The sequence below is a fragment of the Emericellopsis cladophorae genome (assembly GCF_022114955.1).
Source record: "Emericellopsis cladophorae strain MUM 19.33 chromosome Unknown NODE_13_length_450635_cov_117_157991, whole genome shotgun sequence".
Lineage (NCBI taxonomy): Eukaryota > Fungi > Ascomycota > Sordariomycetes > Hypocreales > Bionectriaceae > Emericellopsis > Emericellopsis cladophorae.
Window position 1 is genome coordinate 249,560 of NW_026250938.1, and position 19,492 is coordinate 269,051.

Here is a 19,492-nt window from a genome sequence, read left to right on the forward strand (position 1 = left end):
ACCCCGTATACGCGGCGACGTACAGTAAGGTACGCGATATCAGAGCATTGTTGCCAGCCGCAACGCTCCTGGGGGATCATTATCAGGCTGGGGCGAGGGAGTCCGGTCCTTCCCTGACCCAGGGGCGGTTGTTGCGTTGTTTGGAAGGCAGCACGAGGCGATAGGAGAGCATAGGTAGGTGCATGACGGATACGGCGTGTGTGCAGTGCCGTTGATGGGTGTGTGGGCAGGGCCAGCAAGAAGTGATCTGTGCAAGGGTGTGTCCGAGAGCGCTTGCTGGTGGATCATGGATGTGAGGCTGCAACCTGAGGACTGACTAAGGTAACCACTTTCACCAGGGTGGGGGGCGCCCGATTCTGCGGGGCCATGGAAACAGGCACACAAGGTCAGAGTGTGGCATCAAATTTGATCTCTCTGGAAGAATATATAATCAAAAGACTGGGCGTCCATTCCTGGCGACCGGGGTGGATGATGAATCTCGCAAGCTTGGACGGATTTGCACGGAGCATAGGAGATTGTCCGTGGGGAGATGTTTGGTAGTGATTAAGTTGTAGAAAACTAGCTCTGCGGCAACAAGTGCAATGAAAAGGACATAATATGGTTCCTACCAACCTATGAAATTTTTCTAGTAAATGTACGTTGCAGGAGGTATAGACCTCGCTTGGAATCCGGGACAAGGACGCTCGTCACCAACACGTATTTGCGTAGTAAACCAGGGCAGATGCACATGGCCAAGCATCAAGGGATAGCCTCTGCGTCCAGTCCCATGCCCAGCCAGGGGCAGATCTCGCGTGCGTCACTCAGGTCCAGATCTTGCATCTCCAGCCAGTTCTCCGACATCACCAAATAGATAGACACCCGGCTTGGGCGACTAGAGCCCACAGCTCAGCTCGCGTCCATGTCCAGTTCAGTCCAGTCCAGTCCAGTCCAGTCCACCACGCAGATGGGCAATCTTTCTGTCAGATCTCATCCATCCATGGCACGAGGCCGTTGGTCGACTGGAACAGACTACCGCATTTGCAATTGCCTACATTATCAACACGGTTCATCATGCTATTTTGTCCAAACACAACGCAATCTCTGTTTCATGATCTTTCATCCGTCCGGGAGGTAAGATATTTGCAGTGAGCTGAAGACTGAAGCCCAGCACGTGAGTACAATGTCACCAATCATGTGTTCCTGGCTCCAAGCAGACGCCATATCAAAATGCTCTTTGCCAACTATTACCAGGTAGGTAAATAAGATAAGTAATAATTACCTCTGACCTGACATCCCACAGCCAAAGCCCCCCACCCCACGCCCCTGGGCACCCCTCCAGGCTCCAGTAGCCCCCTCCACATGTACGTAGTGAGTCAGTGACCTTGTCCAACCCCCTGCTGGCTCAGGGCTGATTATAATTTAGCGCTGCTGGGCTCCATCCAGTCCCTGCAACTTTGCAGCTCGCAAGCCTCAAGACTGTACTGGACTCACAGGAGTCAACAAGCCTCAAACCCCAAGCCTCCGGTCCATAGCTCCAGCCCATGCCCATGTGCGTCCATTCCAATTTCCAGGGCCGCCGGCCGATTTCGACGGGTACGGCGATCATCCATCAGATCAATTGCCAGGCCGTCCCCTGTGCCGGCCTCAAACGCAGCGATGTGAGCCTCCGTCGGCGGAAGCTCCAGCCTCCATCTGGAGTCTCTGATCCAGGCTCTGATCTGATGCCGGGTGAGGCTTGCGACTATGAGTGGACATCTTGCTATCGCCACTTCTGCCTTGAAGTCGAGCATCACTGCATCAGCCACAAATGGATAGGATAAGACAAACTGCGGTCGACTGCAGTCAAATCGGCCTGCCAGCCTCGCGGTCACGCAGCCTCACGATGATGCGCATGACTGGATGAACTCCCAGAGATCTTGCCCGCCGATCATCACGTTGCCGCGCGCACCCAAACTCCTAAAAATGAGGAAAGAACGCTTAACTTACAAAGCACAACAGCATGCAGGCCCTTCGGTACTAGGCTGCGAGTCTGGGGCGGTAAAGCCCGCCAATGGCTCTAGCCACCAGGGGGGGGGGGCGGAGGTCGGCGACCTTCACTACCTCACCCCTGGTCAATACCCTGGTGGTGTTGTCGACCACACGGAGATCACGCAGGTCTTCTTGGCCTCAACCAAACCTAGCCTTGCGGTCGAAGTTTTCTCAAGGCTGGCCTGCCGAGCGGGAAGTGCTCATTTTCCTGGCGATGATTTGGGGTTGCGCGTCAACACTAACGCTCTCGCCTGGCGAGGCGTCGAAAAGCCTTGGTGACTTAGGCACCGTACCTTTTCGGTGTTAATTTCGCATAAAGCGTCAAACAACCATGGACAGGCTCCATGTCAAAAAAACAAAAACAAATCAAAAGAAGGCAGCTGCACCGCGACTGTCGATCGTTTGTACGTAGATTCAGCACCTCGTTCGGTTCATCACCAGCAAGCCGACGAAGCCTTCCGCAAACAAGTTCAGATGCGATAGGGTAAGTATTTGCGACATAGACGGTACGTACCAAGCCTCCCCACGAGAGGAGATGTTATCTCTTCCCTCGCCGTGATCTGCCATGGCAGCCAATGAATCTAGCGAGTGCCAGGCTGGCCGAAAATGGTCGGCTGCAATGGTGTCTCTTGCTGGAGCCCTGACCCCGGCCCCTGGCCCCCGGCCCCCGGTCCGGTCCCCAGGCCCATCCATCCCCGCCCGTCCCGTGCAGTCGCGATTGTAGCGTTTTGTTTCAGACACATCGCAGCGACTGGCATCTCGAGGACTGGGTGGTCAGATGACCGCATGTGAAGGAGCCAAGTGGTTGTCGCAATGGCCAGAGGCCAAGATGGATGGATGGATGTTCACAGAGTGAGAAGACTTGATGACGCCCAATCTCAACTAGCGTTATGCGCTTTCTGTTGCCAAGTGCACCACCAGAAAGGATATGAGATCCTGCAGTCTGCCCCTCGCGGCGCTCATCCTCAACTTGGGGGGGAGGGGTGCGGGATCTTGATCGCAAGGACAAGACACTGTTGGATATGCGTGTTAGCGCCCTGCCACACCAGCCTACGCACAAAGTGTAACGAACTGTGAGTCTTGACTACTACCTGACTGCTCATCGCGACCAGTCGGCGACGAATTATGACAAACGTGAGAAGCAAATACATGCAGTCCGTGATGCCAGGGTTTGTGGAGAGCTACAACTTCCAAGTTTCAACAAATGAAAGTGTGGAGATCCCGCCGGCGCCGTTTCAAACCGATCGGACGGACGGTGATGACGAGCCGTCCCGCTGGATTTTCACTGTCAGTCAGTCTGTCTGTGCACTAGCAACGACGCCAAAACAGTTGCGTATGCCAACTTATCAATGGCGCCCTATCTACGTCGGCGTGTGCGTTGACTTGCAAATCCTCGAGCAGCAGCGAGTGTCCGTACTGGAAGAGACGCCCATGAAGTTGTATTGAACAGGCAGCAGCAGGCTATCCTAGTAAGCCGTCCAGTTCTAGTTAGGAAGCTGGAGGTCGTCCACGGGCCTTGAACGACATCATCATCATCTACGTTTGGATAGCCTGCCTACTAATTAATCTGCCGTGCATCGCTGTGATCGGATCAGAGGGCTTCCCGCCAGATCTCCGCCAGATCGGCTCAGCTACACGGAGGATGCGAGATCAAGTCGATGTTGCTGATCAGCCGCCCTAGGACGGGCCGGGGAGCACCAGCCACAGAGCCGTGCCGCCCCCTGTCAGGCGCTAGACGAGACTAGATTCGCTAGAGTGCCTGCCAGGCCCGCTCCCGTGGAAATTTCACGTAATAAGCCTTTAACTAGTTCATCGGCTGGTCGCTCTGCCGACTGGACCTGCAAGCCATGAGGACTGAGGTCCAGTCGGTGCCTGGCACTGGCTGCCTGGCTCTCAGACGTCCAATGGTCCCGCAACTGATCAGCTCAGCAATATCACGGACGGACGGGGTCCTTGTCCTGCCCTGGCGGGCATCTGTCTCAGTAATCAACTCAAGCGGGTCAGGGGAGCGCGCGGCAGCTACTGCAAGTCATGCCCCGTTGACAATCATGTTCACAGAGGGTCCGCCACGACTGGGCTTGCTACAGTTTTGAGGGTGCATACTACCTGGTAGAATAATATCAATGCGTGTCAGGCGATGGCCCCGGGTATGCCGTTCCGTCTGCTAATAGCAGTTGGTCGTGCTGAGAGCACTGCTTGCATTAAGTTTACACTAGTCGACTGATTATCAAGATTCCAATAAGATCTCAAGGCCGGCGGGGAGTGAATATGGTCTGCTCCCTCCCGCATATCATTGTCGCCGAGCTCGCGTTCAAGCGGACATACGTATGGTAGTATCATATGCATGTGTCAGTGCCACTGACGCGTTTTTCAGGTACCATCGACCATCGACCATCGCCCGTCAACAAACCGATGCTGAGCTATGCACTCCAGCAGCCCTGATCGAGCAGACCAGCCTCTCATGCGGCCCCGTCACCTATGTTTGTCCAGTTCGGTTGAGCTGCATGAGATCTGGTTTCGCGTGAACCACTCGTCGCACAGATGAGGACACCCCTTCTGCGCTCTACACGGCTGAGGCGCGATGATTATACTTTAGCCTCGACAAACCTGCATTGGCCGCGTTTCTTGACGCCAATGCAGCATCTCTCGATACATCAATGAATGATTCGAGGGCCCTCGAGATTCAACCTTGGGTTCCTCAGTTATCGTACCGCCCCCTCCCCGGCAAGCGCATGCCTATTGTCAATTGGCCGTGCCTGCCGCGCCTGAGCGTTCGCATCTATCTCGTGACAGCTGAATCTGGCCGCTTCAAGAGTTTGCTACTGCACGCACATTGGCGGGCCTAGAGGGTATTCATTTGTTGCCCTGCGCACATTATTAGTTCTGTTAATCGAGAGGCGTGCCTTTTCTGCACAGATCGCAAAGATTACTGTTAATGGACATGCTGACTATCTGTCACAAATCACTTCCAGCTCTGCCAACCTGGACGATCACCCGATACTTCTAACATGGTCCGAAACCGCGGGACAGCCTGGAACGTCGAAGGTGCCCCTCAGTCAAACATGTCTGTCTAGACTGGGTGACGGTTCGTCGACCACTTGGGGCGCAGGCTGGCTCTGATTTTTCACTCGATTCGGCTCGAACCTATGGCACCCAGCGAACCGAGAGAGGCTTCACCAGAAAACGTGCCTTGTCTTGGCCTTGGCCAGTATTGCAGTGCGCAACAAATACTATCCCTCAGACAGCGATGAGGTGAGGTGACTCGACTTCAACCACGGGCGTCCGCCATCTTCCGTCCCAGTCGTCTCCTGTGGCTCAGCCCGCGCATCTGAAAAGCCTATTCATTGCGCAAAGCCCCAACAAAATGATTGACTCGCGCGCACGCGTCAGCCGGTCACAATCGCTCATGTCGGCAAGGATCACCGAGAGGGGGACGAGACCCGTGCATCAACACTGTTGCAGGCGGGAAACTCATCAGCGAAACTTTCGCGGACGATGTGTTCGCCCATCCGCCGCCATGCTGAGGGCGGGCGATCAAGTGCCGACATGCAGGAACCAGCAGAGGCCATTCTTAGCGAGAGGAGATCTCCTCTTTGCTGGTGCCGATTGCTTGGAGCGGTTGGTCAGGACATGTAGGTTACCTGTCACCCGCATCACATGTGGTGAGCACCAGTAATCTACATGGATATTTTCGCAAGAGACTCCCGAATTGGCATTTGGGCTTGTCGGGCATGCCACGTCCCGGCTAATATGCTTAGGGCGGACCGCCTCGTGAGGACTGAGGCGCAATCGGGAATCGTAAGCCAGGGAAGGCGCAGAGCCAAAGAGACTGCCATGTGCGCGTCTAGGTGAAGCAATGCGTGGACGACGACGTAAGTTGGGGGCGTCGTCGTTGCAGCGCCAGCTACATCCGAAATCTATAATGATCCCAATGGGTCCGACCTCTCTTCAGCTCTGATCCACGGACCAGACCACGGTCCACCCAACTGAAGATCCCCCAACATCACAGGGACAGGGCTGCAAAACGAGCAGCGCATTTGAGCGCCTGTTTAGCTGGCCAAGAATGCTCTTGTAGCGTTGGTCTTGGGCCCTCGCTGATGAGTCTTCCCTGTAGGTGACATGTCACTTTTTACCTACACGCGGCTGGCTCCTCCCCACCTCCCAGGCTGCCCAGCTCAATACTATCCGTAATCAATCCTGCCTCAGATGCGCGGCAGCAAGAAGCTTCTGGTGCAGGGAACGTGACCACAATTAGCTGCCTGTGTCGAGGCGCACGCCCCTCCCATGCCCCTGAGATCCATGATCTGCAGGAAACATCGCTTTAGTTGAAGAACGTGGGCCGCGAGAGGACACGTCAGATCTTGGACGAGAGAACAACGACATGCAGCGGTTGTCGACGTTGCAAGTTGAGTGTGCCTGCATGCGAGCGAGCGGCAGATTCAGTTCATGATTATCAGATTGATTGTTTTAGCATCTTCAGGCACCGCGCGCTTCCGCTGTCCTGTCATGTATCATCTACGTACTTGCGTACGTTATCCGACATGACGAACCAGTCGGGACCCTGACTGTATAGGGGCTGTGGGAACGGTAGGTACTTGCGAGATCAAGACCGCACGAGTCACAACTGTGTGCCCAGTCCAGTGGTGGCGGATTAGGGGACGCATCTTATCTCTCGTGGGGGTCACATTACCTCCATCATGAAGATCCTCAAACATGGATGTAAACTTCGGCATAGTAATCAACATGCAAGTTGACATATCAACGAGCTGTGTCGTAAATGACATCCGCTGCCACATATCTGTACTGGACGTTGTTGCCTCGGAAATGCCAGTTCCTTTGCTGGAAGGCCGAGAACCCAAGCAAACGTATCTCGCTGTGCCCACATGCTGGACGAAGTAGGAACATCCAGCGACTCCGCGGAGCAGGTCAATGTCATGCAGTCACACTTGGCAGTCCCTGGATATCGATGTACTCTGGTGGAAGACGACCCCTTTTCCACGGCAGCTTGCGAAGAGGCAAGACGGACACAGGCTTGCCCCCAAATCTATTCACATGCAAATCCATCTATATGCAGTTCCAAGAGCAGAAAAAAAAGTCGAGCTCATGCTCTCTTCTCCAGGTGATCAACCATCTATCCACCTCGGTAGATAGTGCTTGACGTTCTCGTAGACCAGAAACGTCACCCACGTCGCTGGCATGACTCTCACCACGCCCGGTACCAAGCCCCTGTAGAAGCCTCTCACGCCTTCCTCCCGCCAGGTCTTCCTGACCACGCCCTGGAAGCCTTTCCCAAACCGCTCCTCGGCCTGATAGTTTTGTAGTCGGGACCGGAGGACCTGATAAGGGTACGTCACCGCGCCGGCAACAAGCTTGGACGCCGAGGAGAGGAACATGGTGACCTCTGTCGGCAACCTCTCACCCTCCGCCAGCTGCGTCGTGGCATACAGCCGTTTGGCGGGCTCGTAGACGGCGAACTGCACCGCTCCATGCGACACACCAATGAGCGAGACACCCAGTCCCCGATAGAACCCCTTGACGCCCTCCCTCTGCCATATTGTCCGGATGCCCGCGCTCATGCTGGGGTAGGCACCCTCGGCGCCCTTGTCGCTGCTCAGCATCCTCGTCTTGATCACCCAAACCGGGTTCGTGAGCGTAGTCGTCGCGGCCCCGGCCAGCGCCGGCGCGAGCAGATACTCCCCCACGCTCGGCTTGCTGCCCGGCGGGCGGAATGTCGACAGGGCCGTCTCGACGCGCGATTTGAAGAAGAAGAAGGACGCCCATGATGTAGCGTTGCCGACGAGGTTGGGCGTCAGACCGCGGTAGAGAGAGGCGAGGAGGGGGTTGCCGGAGGATGTGATCGTGCGGACCATGGCGCGCATGCTGATGCGTTCGGTAGGGCCTACGCTGCGGCTGACTATTCCCAGTGTGTCAGATTCATTCTTCTTGCTGCTGCTGCTGCGAAAGGCGCAGTGGTGGTGCGGGACGTACTCTGCATGCGCGTCTTGACAATGTCGAGCGGATGCACGACCAAGGTCGAGACGGCGCCGGCTGACAGGCCGGCAATGGACTCGACGACAGCGGGCGAGAGGCCGCCATGTTTATGAGAGGGAGAGGGCATGCGAGCCAAGTACGAAAGGTCATTTACATGTTCAACAGAGGAGGAGGAGCAGAGTGGACGTCTCGTCTGCGTCGCGAAGGGATCATGTAAGGTAATGGTGGGCTGCGCGCGACGTTGGGGGAAATTTTTTAGTGCCAGGTCAGGGGAGCACCAAGCACGTCACATATAATAGGCGATTGACGACATGGGCGCCGGGAATGTAGAGCGCACATCTAGCATATGGATTCAGCAGAGATTACAATCATACGCGAATGAGCGTTCATTGGGAGTCGTAATAGTTTCGTACATTTCCTCGACAGTTATTACATATGGTGGTGGTGATCATATCCTTCTCAGCACCCGTCCGTGCTTCAGCTTCCAAACGCCCGAGATGCTGGTGGGACCTCGTGTTCTCCGTCTATTCCTTCCATATTGTACATTTTGTGACAGTGGCAGTTTGGGCAATGGTGTACCGTGGCGTTGTCGTCGCTTAAGAGAGAGGGGACAAGAGGCTGCGTACAGTTAGCCCTGACATTCCCAAGAAGCTCCGACTTGGGTTGCAACATACCGAATGACTGAAGGACGAGGGTTGCTGCGGGTGTAGCCTGTGCCAATGTTAGATATATGCAGCGCTGGTCGTGCAGTTTATGGTCGTGGTCGTACCGAGATAGAGGACTAGGGGCAGGTAGCCACTATGCGACGGTTAGCGGATGCGCAGGCTCTGACGCTGAACAAAACATACTAGTGAATGGCGACGCGCGAGATATCGATGACCTTTGCAATGCGCTCCTGTTCCAAGAGTTAGATGTCTCGTGTCGAGGTATCGTCTCGAGGTGCGAACCTTGGTCTCCTCAGAAAGGGCGAACATTGTGACGGTGGGCTGGAAAGTATTCGTCAAAGTAAGTGATGATCCTGGGGGACCTTAAGTCGACTGCACGGGCACGTATCGTCGAAGAAAGTCGAGCTGCTGCAGATGTTGGATGATGGCAAATACTCGACAATGAATTGCCAGACGCCCATCAGAGTCCAAAAAGATTCGCGCGACGACGACCTGGGCCGGCTCAATCCCGGCAAAATCCATCCGCCAGCCATCATCCACCAAAAAGTTCCAAGCTCTCCAACAACTACGGGACAACCACCATTCACGCGAATATCCGTCCCAGAGAGACTCAACAATCACACACCCGTGGGCCAGGGATATCTATCAAACACACTCGTCGTCATGGCGCAAAATCGCCACTGGTGTGTCTCCTCCACTCATCCCGGACAAGCACCGCGAGACTGACGATTTCTTAGGGAGCAAGACAAAGATGCGACCGTCTACATTGGCAACATTGACGAGCGCGCGCCGCCCGCCATGATCTACGAGATCATGCTTCAGATGGGCCCCATCCACAACATCCACATGCCGCGCGACCGCGTCACCCAATCCCACCAGGGCTTCGGCTTCGTCGAGTTCCGCACGCCCACCGACGCCGAGTACGCCGCCGCCGTCATGAACGGCGTCAAGCTCTACGGCAAGTCCCTCCGCGTCAACAAGGCGAGCGCCGACAAGCAAAAGACGGCCGACGTCGGCGCCGAGCTCTTCATCGGCAACCTCGACCCCATGGTCGACGAGAAGATCCTCTACGACACCTTTAGCCGCTTCGGCCCCCTCCTCAGCCTCCCCAAGGTCGCGCGCGAGGACAGCGGCTCCAGCAAGGGCTTTGGCTTTGTCAGCTTTGGCGACTTTGAGAGCAGCGACGCCGCCGTCGCCAACCTCCACGGCCAGTACATCCTCAGCAAGGAGGTCTCTGTCCAGTATGCCTTCAAAAAGGACGGTCGGGGTGAGCGACACGGTGACCAGGCCGAGCGCGAGCTGGCTTCTCAGGCCAAGAGCCGCAACATTGTGCCCGAGGCCCAGCCCATGCCGCAAGGCTTCCTCAACCCTCCACAAGCACCCATGGCAGCGCCGCCGCCCCCCGTACCCGTTGGATTCGACCCCTCGGCCATGGGTGGCGTGCCGCCTCCTGGCTTTCCCGGCGTACCACCACCACTCGGCGCACCTGCCGGTTTCGCGGCTCCTCCGCGTGGTCCTTCGCCATATCAAAACGTCGCTGGCGCTCCTCCGCCAGGCGCCGTCCCGGGGCGCGGCGCGGCACCATTACCACCGGCACCGGCCGGTCTGCCTTCGAGGCCTCCCCAGGGGCAACCCGTGGGTTTCACCCATCCGGCCGATTTCCATCCTGGCTACAGGCCGCAGAGTGGCTCGCCCGTCCCTCCTCCGCAGGGCTTTCCAGTCGCGCCGCCGCCCGGATTCGCGCCGCCTCCTGGCGGTGCCCCTGGCATGCCTGGTGCACCACCGCCAGGTTTTGCACCTCCTCCTGGCTTCCAGCCGCCACCCGGCTTTGGGGGGCGATAAGCATGTAGAATAAAGGCGGAGAGGTCATGTCATATTGCATCGGAAGGAGTTTGGGATTGTTGTTTGGGCGTATGGACAGCGATTTATCAAAGACACTTGTAGTTTTAAATCCTCGCGATTGTCTGATTATCAACTATATAAGATGTGCAAAACATGCATGCCCCCTTTTTTCTCCCTGGTATTGTCCCATCTTTTCACAAAAGTAGAGCATCATATAATTTTGTCGTCGAGAAAACGCCGTCCAGTGCTATATGCTACATTGTTTGGTTGGTCATGATGACATAGTCCTGGCCCCCCAACCAGTCTTACGACATTTGAAAAGCACGCTGCGCCGCCTTTATGCCCGCGGCATTGTACTTCACCCATTTGTCCCGATCATTGCCTTTTTCTGCGAGCTCGACAAAGGAGCCGGCGACGACACTTTGCCAGAGAGGATTGTTGCTGAAGTCTGCCCACTTCTTGGCAGCCTCGAGGCACGACACGGCCTTGTCGCCAAGAACGGTGTTGAACAGCAGTGTGTGCGTGACCTTGAGAGCGATGGCGAGTCCCAGCGAGTTGCCGAGGCTCTTAGACTGTCCCAGCAGAGTCATGGCCCCCTTGGCCTCCGTCGTGCGAGAGTCGTTCCGACGCGGCGGCGTCATGGTGATGGACGCCTTGACGGCCATCCACACGCCACGCAGGTCGGCGTTGGGATGGTTGAGACAGAATGGATCCACCTCGTCCATGAGACGGCTCGTCATCTCATTGTCAGTGAACTCTGGCCTTTGCATAATCCACAAACGATTCATCGCAGCTAGGGATGCAAGGTGACGCTGCGAGTCGGCGCTCGGCTGGGCGTGCAGAGAAAGACAGTCACTCTCGAAACAGGCAAGCGCGTCTTGGAAGCATCCCGTGCCCTGGTGATATGCGCCCTCGGCATACACCAAATATGTCTTTGCCAATCCGTCGAGCTTCAGCTTCCTTCGCACTTGTCCAGCAAGAACCAAGAAATCTCTTGCATGACTCCAATTGCATTCGCTAATGTGATGAAGACTGAAGAGCACATGCAGGTAGCACTGCACTTGCTCCCGCCACTCTCTCTCCTTGACGGCGAGGCCTAATGGGACCGGCCTTGCTCGGGTATTGTTCGACTGTATCTTCTCCGCCTGATGCAGAATCCCTTGCGCCCGCTCCCACATGCCCAGCGCCGTGTTTTGGGACAGCGATTTGTGTAGGTAGAAAGTCCCACCCATAACGAGGGAGACGAGGACAAGGTCGTTGACGGATATGTACGCCATGGCCAGAAAGTCGAAAGTCTCTCCGGCACCACCGGGCCGCACAACTGTCATAGTATCCTTACTTATCGTGGTGGACTCGTATTGCGATTTCTTGATTGGTATCCAAAACTGTGCCTCGGCACTCTGGTGTGCATCGCTACACGTCTGCAGCCTCTGAAGTCGTGCGCTTGTTTCGGCGGGCGGATCTCGCTGCAGACCGCCGAGAAAGTCGACCAGAACATGAAGCAGCTCCAGTTGTGGAATTTTGATCGTGGGATCGAATTGGTACTTTGCTGCCTGGGCCAAGCAAGTTCTGATGCCTTCAAAGTGACCCTTGCACGTCTTGATGAGCATTAACGCTTCAGAGAGCGAAGCGTACACCGCCACGGCCGCGTCTCCCCTCTCGGAAGCCATTGTGTACACGGACCGTATGTTGTCCAAAGCTGCGTTGTCGCCAAACCCGCCGGTCTCGGTATAGAACGAGTGCTTCAATAGACGGAAAGCGTAGGCCCAGTGGAAGTGACGATATCTGTTTGAATTGTTAGAACATGGTGCAGGCAGGCGCTGGGAATACTGACGTGTCGCATTCGACAATGTGTTGGTCGAGCGCCTTGATGCCCGCCTTGTGATTGCGTTGGAACAGCACTTTCGTCAACAAGTACTGCATGGCGTACTTGAGATCCTGCATCCGATGCTGCGCATGTTAGTCATTTGCGTGCTTTGTGCTACATGCATGGCACAAACCTTTTCACACAGCGTAATGCCCTTGGTGAGGGTCGTTTCCGCCTCCATGATATCTTCAGTTTCCTCTTGGATGACGCCGGCGTAGCGCAATCGTACGAGGGCTTCTTCACGCGGAGAGAGCTTCTGGCTTTGCATGGCTGCTTCGAGACAGCCCAGAGCCGTGCTGATCATTCTTTGATATTCGTCCACCTGATCTTCGCTCATGGTCCGTGAAATCTCGGTAGCTGCATCGCGCGCTGTACCAATCAAATCCTCTGCAATGTTGATCATCATATGGGTAGTGCTCTGTGTCGGCAGTTTGTTACTTGACGCAGGTGATCTGCTCCCCTGCTGGGCCAGGGGTGTTGCGGGCGATTGCAAGCTGGCCTTCCGTGGGCTTTTGGGGTTTGCTTTGGGCGTCACGCTCCCAGTCGAGATAGGATGACCCTTGAGCATCGCGTCGCGGCTTTGACTGGATGTGTGCAATTGACTCGCACGCGCCGCTGGTGGTGTAGGTAGCCTTTGTATGTCGTGCATACTAACAAATTGCGCCGTGTCGACAGCGGCCGGCGACTTGGCCGCCGGAGTAAAATTGTTCGAAGCCAGCAAAGAGTGAGGCCCTGGTGAAAGGAACTTGTGAGTTGGTGCCTGATGAGGTGATGGTGACTGCACATTGGTCTGGGCCGGGGCTCTGTTGAGTTGCACCTGCTGCGGCGCCGGCTTGGTATGCGCCGCTTCATTTGATACAGGCGACTGCGATTGTTGGTATCCATTTCCTACACGAATCACCTGCGGTTTCTTTGAAGTAGTCGGCTGGGGTGCCGGCGATTTCATGGTTTGGTGAACCATAGATGGCGATGAGCCCTGTGGCGGCAGAGCATGCGATTGCTGGTAGTTCTCGGTCAAGGGCTGGCGCGCTTGTAATCGCGGCTGTTGCTGCGCTTGATGCGCATAGCCCTGGCGCATTGAAGGTGATGGCATATTTCGCTGCTTAACCTGCGGCGACGGTGTGGTCCTCGGTTTCGGCGGCTGAAGATGTTGCGCGTAACCTGGCTGCTCTTGCGCATGCGGTTGTGGCTGCGACTGGGGAATCGCATTTTGCTGCATCATCTGGGGCGAAGATCCTTGATAAAATCCCTGTTGCGGAGATTGATAAAGTGGTTGCTGCTGCTGCTGGTCTTGCCAGGCATTATTTGGCGGCATGTAGCCCTGCGCGCCGGCCATCTGCTGCCCAAACTGCACCGTCTGCCCGGCCTGGTAGCTCCCAGGTGTGTTGTATTGATTCCATTGCGCATTTTGTTGATGTTGTGGCTGCTGCTGTTGAGGGAAGTTGCTGTAGTTGAACGGTAGCTGTTGGCTCGGGTACTCCAACGGCGGCGGCGGCGGCTGCTGGAACTGCTGTTGCTGTACATGTTGCGTCGGATATGTCTGCTGAAAAGGCTGTTGCGGCAGGGGTTGCTGGTATGCGCCCGACTGTTGTTGCATGTACTGCTGTTGCGGTGGGTATTGTTGAGGTTGTCCTGGGTAGGACTGCTGCTGCCCATGGGGCATCGAGCCGTGATTCATGTCGGCAGATTCATCGGTCGCGCAGGCTTCGTGTCGCGCGGTCGCGGCCTGACTTCAAGTAGCTATAAAATCACGCATAGCGCGTCTCGTGGATGACCGTGATTCTTTGCGACGCGGGGTGGTACTTGATGTGAATGCCCGCCAGGCGACGCGAGGTTGATGGAGGATGGGCTGTCGTCGCGGGCACGTGTGAGTTACAGTGTGACACTGTGCGCGGAGGGTGCGCGCGGATACCGTCGTCCTTGGCAGGGCGTGCTCCACGATGTCTGCACTACCAGATAGACCATATTTTGAAGCGTTTTCATTTATTTTTCAAAGGAAATATCATTCTCTCCTGCCATGAACCGCCAGATGCCAACAAAAAAAAAACAAAAAAAACATGTATACACATTACAATGCTCCAATGTGTCCATAATCAACCAAACGCCTCGATATGCGATAGTATCCTTCATCATGGCCATTAACATGTCCGAGGAACGCCAAAAGGTTCCGACGACCTGATCAGCCGACACAGGTCCATTCTGCGAAAACACACCACCTTGCTGTCCGATCTGCGAGGACCAGTCCTCGCCATGTCCCCTTTTCTGAGCACTTGATGATGGTTTCCCAAGTGCCACCATCGCTCACTTCATCTTCCATGCTGAAGCCTCTGCTGCCAACGCTGATGCCCTTGCGGTCTTCCTTTCGCATGAGTCGAAGGATCTTGCCGCCTGGTGTCTGAATAGCCAGCTTCGCCGGCTTCTTGCCCGCCACCGTGCCGCTTGCTGAGCTTGGGTTGGACATGGTGCCGCTGGTCGATGCGTTCATGCTCATTGCCGAGGACGGTCGGGCGAAAGGAACAGGGCTAGCACTCCCAGGGTTGGACGCTGGCGTGAGCGATGAATGCGGCCCATTGCCAAGAGAGCTAGGGTGTTGGCGAATAGCAAAGACAAACGTGTTGTTCAGTGCCAGGCGTTGGCATTGTGGCTGAACAACATAAATGTCATGTCTCTGCGCATGAGGGGTGGGATGCCTCGTGACAAAGTTATATGGCGGGTTCTCTCCCGTGTGGATGATGGGCACGGAGAAAGCCAACGGGTGAGGAATGTCCTTGATGCTGTGCATCAAGCCACGCTTACCGGCGTATATTTTGAGCGTGCCCTGACCCTCATCCCCCGGCAGCAGGGCTTTGACGGTGTACTTCTTGACACCGTTGAACCATTCGGCCTGCGCCAACGCTCTCTTCTTGACCACGTCACCACTCTCAAAGACATCGCCATCTGTGTCTCGCGTGTAGGCGCGAGCTTCGACTTCGGCTGCGATTTCAACGTCTGGCGGGACATTGAATTTTATGTGGACCATTTCCAGGTCCTCTATTCTGTTGAGGCTGGTACTGTAATCGACCATCTCGATGCCTTGACGGAAGAAGGTCGGACTTGCACATGGGAGGTTGAGAAGTGTCTCATGCGCCACTGGAGGAACAATATGCTGCTGATCATGGTGCTCCGGCACATGTGTCCAGCAAAGTTCAACAGGTCGAGTGAGGAAATACCAAAAGTCGGCGGTGTTGTTGGCTGCACTCGAGTAGTCGCTGCGCCGAGGGTTGGACGGGCTAGCCAGACAGCAATCAACCAACCGCCATTCACCGTCGACGATGACCGCGTTCCACCAGTGGTTCGAGCGAGGCATCATGTTGAGGTCAGGCACCTCTCCAGGAATCTTGAGGTAGCCACGTATGATCTCACACTCGACCCCGATGGCTGAACACATCTCCTGTACCAAGACTGCATACTCCTCGGCGCATGCTCTCTTGCTTTGGATCACCTGGCGGGTGTCGATTTCGCCCTCAAAGTCCTCCTCCCAACAGATCTTCTCCGAGACCCAGGTGAAGATGGCACGCAACCTCTGCACATCACTTTTGTAAGGACGGCAGATGTACGTCGTGGCCAGAGTAATGGCGGTTATTGTCGGCGGCAACCCGGCAATGAATCGCGAGTTCTTATCGACTTGGCTCAGATTGATCGCGTGATAGTTGACGGGGTCTGCGACTGCGTTGCCGTCGGCACCTTCGTCGCCTTCCACGCACTGGTAGAGCTCGTCTACGGGGTTCAATGTGGGATGGTCCAACATTTGGCAACGTTCATGCCGCTCGAGGCGCTCATTCTGACTCAAAGAATTCGAACGATTGACGTCGCGCCGAACCTGCACCCAGTCTACCCCACTGCCAGGGCCTGTTTCGCGTACAGAATCACGCGCCCTTGGCAGCGTGCCCGCGTTGAGCATCGTCGGCGTTCCTGAAGTCAGCGATCGCGCGAGAGGCGACGACTTGGCAGAGTCCATTGACCCCATGGTAGTGCCCGATATGCCAGCCCTACCACTGGCTACGCCTGTCTTTGCAGATTCGAATATCTTCTTGAAAATGTTGCGCCTCGGAGCCTTGGGTTGCACAAGCCCTCCCAGCCCAGCAGTGGTGTCGTCCTGGAAAGCCGGTTGCGAAGGAGACTGCTTGTTTGCCTGGTAATTGGAGGCGTGGCTGCTGTGGTAGGTGACGCCTGTGAAAGGCGTTTCTGGTCGTTCAGGTTCCGCATGACGCATTCCCAAGGCGCTTTGAGGTCGCGGCGCATTGCGAGCAAGGCTGCCAGCACTAGTAGCACTGAAGCCACCAGCAGACTCTCCGCTCCACAGAGTCCTGTCACTGCTTTGCGTCGACGAGCTGGTGTGACTTTGCTCAGTCGTGTTTGTCTTGGTCGTATACGTGCGGCCGACGCCACGCCCGACGTCGTATGCCGACTTGCGGGACCCCAGCTGTCGGTCTGAGGACGTGCCATGCCTTGCGCCTCCCATGGACGATTTGGGCCTGTCGTACAACTGCCCTTTAGGCGGTGGGGGTGGAGGCATATCGCTCACAGCGGCCGCTGGTGTACTCAGACTGTGCTTATGCATCTTCTGGAACTGGTTTTCCATTCGTGCAACATAGGTGTTGAGCTTGGGCAGACCGCCCTTCTCCTTTTGGCCGCCATTCAAAGATGCCTCTTGGGAGGATTCGCCACTCCATGTCTCGTATCCTTCGTCGACGTTTGCTATACCCATCGAAGTCAACGGTCTCACCTGTTCCCTTTGTCGTCTTTGGCTTGGTCGCGAACCCAAGTCGAATGATTCAGGCGACCACAGATCCACAGCTTTCGTCGGGGAACCCTTCTCGTCATGTCCGCTATAGCCGGAGAGCTCATCCAACTGTTCCATGACTCCATCCATAGCTTCTCGCAGAGGAGATGGCGTCATGTGGCTTCCAGCAGGAGATGATGCTCGATACTGCTCATGTCCAGGTGTCTTGGGCTCTTCCTGGTGTTCGCGATGTGAGGCGCTTGATCCGTTGCGAGAGAGGGGAAGGTCTGGATTGAACGACGCGTTGGAGCCATTGCGGGACATGACATATGGATTGTAAGGCGCGAAGGACCCGTTGGACCCGTGACGCGAAAGTGCATACGGCGTGTCCTCGAAATCCGCCGAGGGTTTCTGGGCCGCATGTCGATGAGGCGGCGGAGGTGGAGGCGGAGAGTCGTCGTCATCATGCACATTGAAGCTGCTGTGTCTGCCAAACGAAGGAGCGGGTGATGGTCCTCGGGAGTGGGCGTGATGAGGTGGGGGCGGAGCAGGAGACGCGGCCCTCATATAGTCATGAGCCGGTGGCGCTGGCGAGATGGCACGCGGCAGATACCCCTGCCTCGGAGCTGGGGATGGCCCTCGCCCATGGTAATGCATCGGCGGGGCCGGCGAGGCTGCTCTCGAATACTCGTGCGCAGGCGGTGCTGGAGACGGCCCTCGCGCGTAGTGGTGCATTGGCGGCGCTGGCGAAGCTACCCTTGAATATTCGTGCGCAGGCGGTGCTGGGGACGGCCCTCGCGCATAGTGGTGCATTGGCGGCGCTGGCGAAGCTACCCTTGAATAGTCATGCGCAGGCGGCGCTGGCGAGGCGACTCTAGCATAGTGATGCGAAGGTGGTGGCGCCGGCGAGGGCATGCGGGCGTGATGCGGAAATGATGATGGCGCCGGCGACGGTGCCCTCGGGGCATATTTCTGTGCGGGAGACGGTGCAGGCGATACGGCTTTGCTCAATGGTGTGGCCGGTCGGCCACTATTCGCAAAAGATGCGCTTGATTCTCCTCGCTGACGGGGCTGCACAACTTCCTTGAACACCTCCGGCTGCTTGGCTGTGGTGTAGTGAGGCGCTTTGGAGTAGGCCTCAAAGGGCTTGCGAAATGTTTTCGACTTTTGCGGTGTGTTCTTTGGGCTGGGAGTGTTGCTATCTGGCAGAGGGCTGATGGACTTGGTCGTTGGGCGAAAGTTGGCGGGCAGGACTTCCACAAAGTTCGATGGAAACGAGCCGACTGATCTGCGATCTCGGAAGAGTCGCCCAACCCACCATGAACCGTCGCCAGCATTCAAGCATTCAATCAAGTCTCCTTCGACGAAGCCAAGATCACGTTTGGACTTGGACCATTAGCAAACACATTTCGTCAGTGCGCCGAGGGAGCGTACCTCTCCACCCCAAGAGTACACGGCCCGACACCAACAAGGGAATCGGACAGGTAAGGCTGGTGCGGCTGGCGGCATTGTGAATCTGCCAGTTGCTTAATAAAGCAATTTTGTCGGCGTCGTGGGCTCTTTGTCTCGTACGAGTGCGCGAAGATGGGCGCTTTGCGGTGTGCGTGGGGGAGGACAATGTGAGATACCTGGAATCGATATCTAATTCCTCGAAATGACTAGCATAGCAGATCGCTGAGGAACCCCAGGCGGAAGAGAACTGGAAAGGTGAAGAAGAAGTGAGTGCGGCCGGCGCCACGAACAGCTCGACGGAAAGCGAAATGATTATGTCGATGAGCAAGGGAGAAGAAGATGTGGCCTGGGGATATTGAAGTCTTGCTCACTCGCCTTGACTGGAGGCGGTCTGAGACTGCCTTGCCGGTATCTGTATGGACAGTATGGGTGGTTCCAGTAAAGATCGGGCAGAGACAGTTGACTCTGGCCCACGCTGCAAGGGCTTGAGCGGCTCGCTGTCTGGGGTCATATCATCGACAATAGAGGGGTGGGTTGCCAGGGCAACAACTGGAGCTGCTCACCTCACACCTCAATCCCGCAGCTAAATGCAGGGACCGTATCATCGCGATACCTTTTGATCAGGAAGCGTTTGATCATTACGCCGCATCACACCTCAATTGAATATGCGTCGAAATTAGACGGGCACGATGATTGTGGCGAGACTATCGCCTGTGTTTTCTCCTATGGGATTCATCACGGATGGACACTCTCTGACAGACAGACAGGATGCAAGCAGCTGGCGTCGTTGGGCCTTGCATAGCAACGTGCGACGTCATCCGTGACAGTGCCGTTGCACAGTGTGTAAATTATTCATTCTGTCCAAGTGGAAGTCGTTAGCACTGTGCCGTACCGTACCTGCAGCAC

The 19,492-nt window shown here is 56.1% G+C and overlaps 4 protein-coding genes across 4 annotated transcripts; 1 reads left to right on the top strand and 3 right to left on the bottom strand.

Annotated features, from left to right (window-relative positions):
- Nucleotides 1-7,130: 7,130 nt before the first annotated feature.
- On the bottom strand, nucleotides 7,131-8,125 carry J7T54_001318 (Mitochondrial folate transporter/carrier-like protein; the record flags this gene model as incomplete). The annotated part of the gene is made up of 2 exons (XM_051505283.1): nucleotides 7,131-7,921; nucleotides 7,996-8,125. The coding sequence occupies 2 exons, from the start codon at nucleotides 8,123-8,125 to the stop codon at nucleotides 7,131-7,133; spliced, it is 921 nt and encodes a 306-aa protein (XP_051363317.1).
- Nucleotides 8,126-9,326: 1,201 nt separating this feature from the next.
- On the top strand, nucleotides 9,327-10,505 carry J7T54_001319 (uncharacterized protein; the record flags this gene model as incomplete). Its single annotated transcript, XM_051505284.1, has 2 exons — nucleotides 9,327-9,346; nucleotides 9,401-10,505. The coding sequence occupies 2 exons, from the start codon at nucleotides 9,327-9,329 to the stop codon at nucleotides 10,503-10,505; spliced, it is 1,125 nt and encodes a 374-aa protein (XP_051363318.1).
- Nucleotides 10,506-10,810: 305 nt separating this feature from the next.
- On the bottom strand, nucleotides 10,811-12,778 carry J7T54_001320 (uncharacterized protein; the record flags this gene model as incomplete). The annotated part of the gene is made up of 3 exons (XM_051505285.1): nucleotides 10,811-12,290; nucleotides 12,340-12,455; nucleotides 12,506-12,778. The coding sequence occupies 3 exons, from the start codon at nucleotides 12,776-12,778 to the stop codon at nucleotides 10,811-10,813; spliced, it is 1,869 nt and encodes a 622-aa protein (XP_051363319.1).
- A 28-nt stretch (nucleotides 12,779-12,806) lies between these two features.
- On the bottom strand, nucleotides 12,807-17,869 carry J7T54_001321 (cytokinesis protein-like protein; the record flags this gene model as incomplete). The annotated part of the gene is made up of 4 exons (XM_051505286.1): nucleotides 12,807-12,931; nucleotides 13,024-14,098; nucleotides 14,678-17,109; nucleotides 17,173-17,869. The coding sequence occupies 4 exons, from the start codon at nucleotides 17,867-17,869 to the stop codon at nucleotides 12,807-12,809; spliced, it is 4,329 nt and encodes a 1,442-aa protein (XP_051363320.1).
- Nucleotides 17,870-19,492: the final 1,623 nt, after the last annotated feature.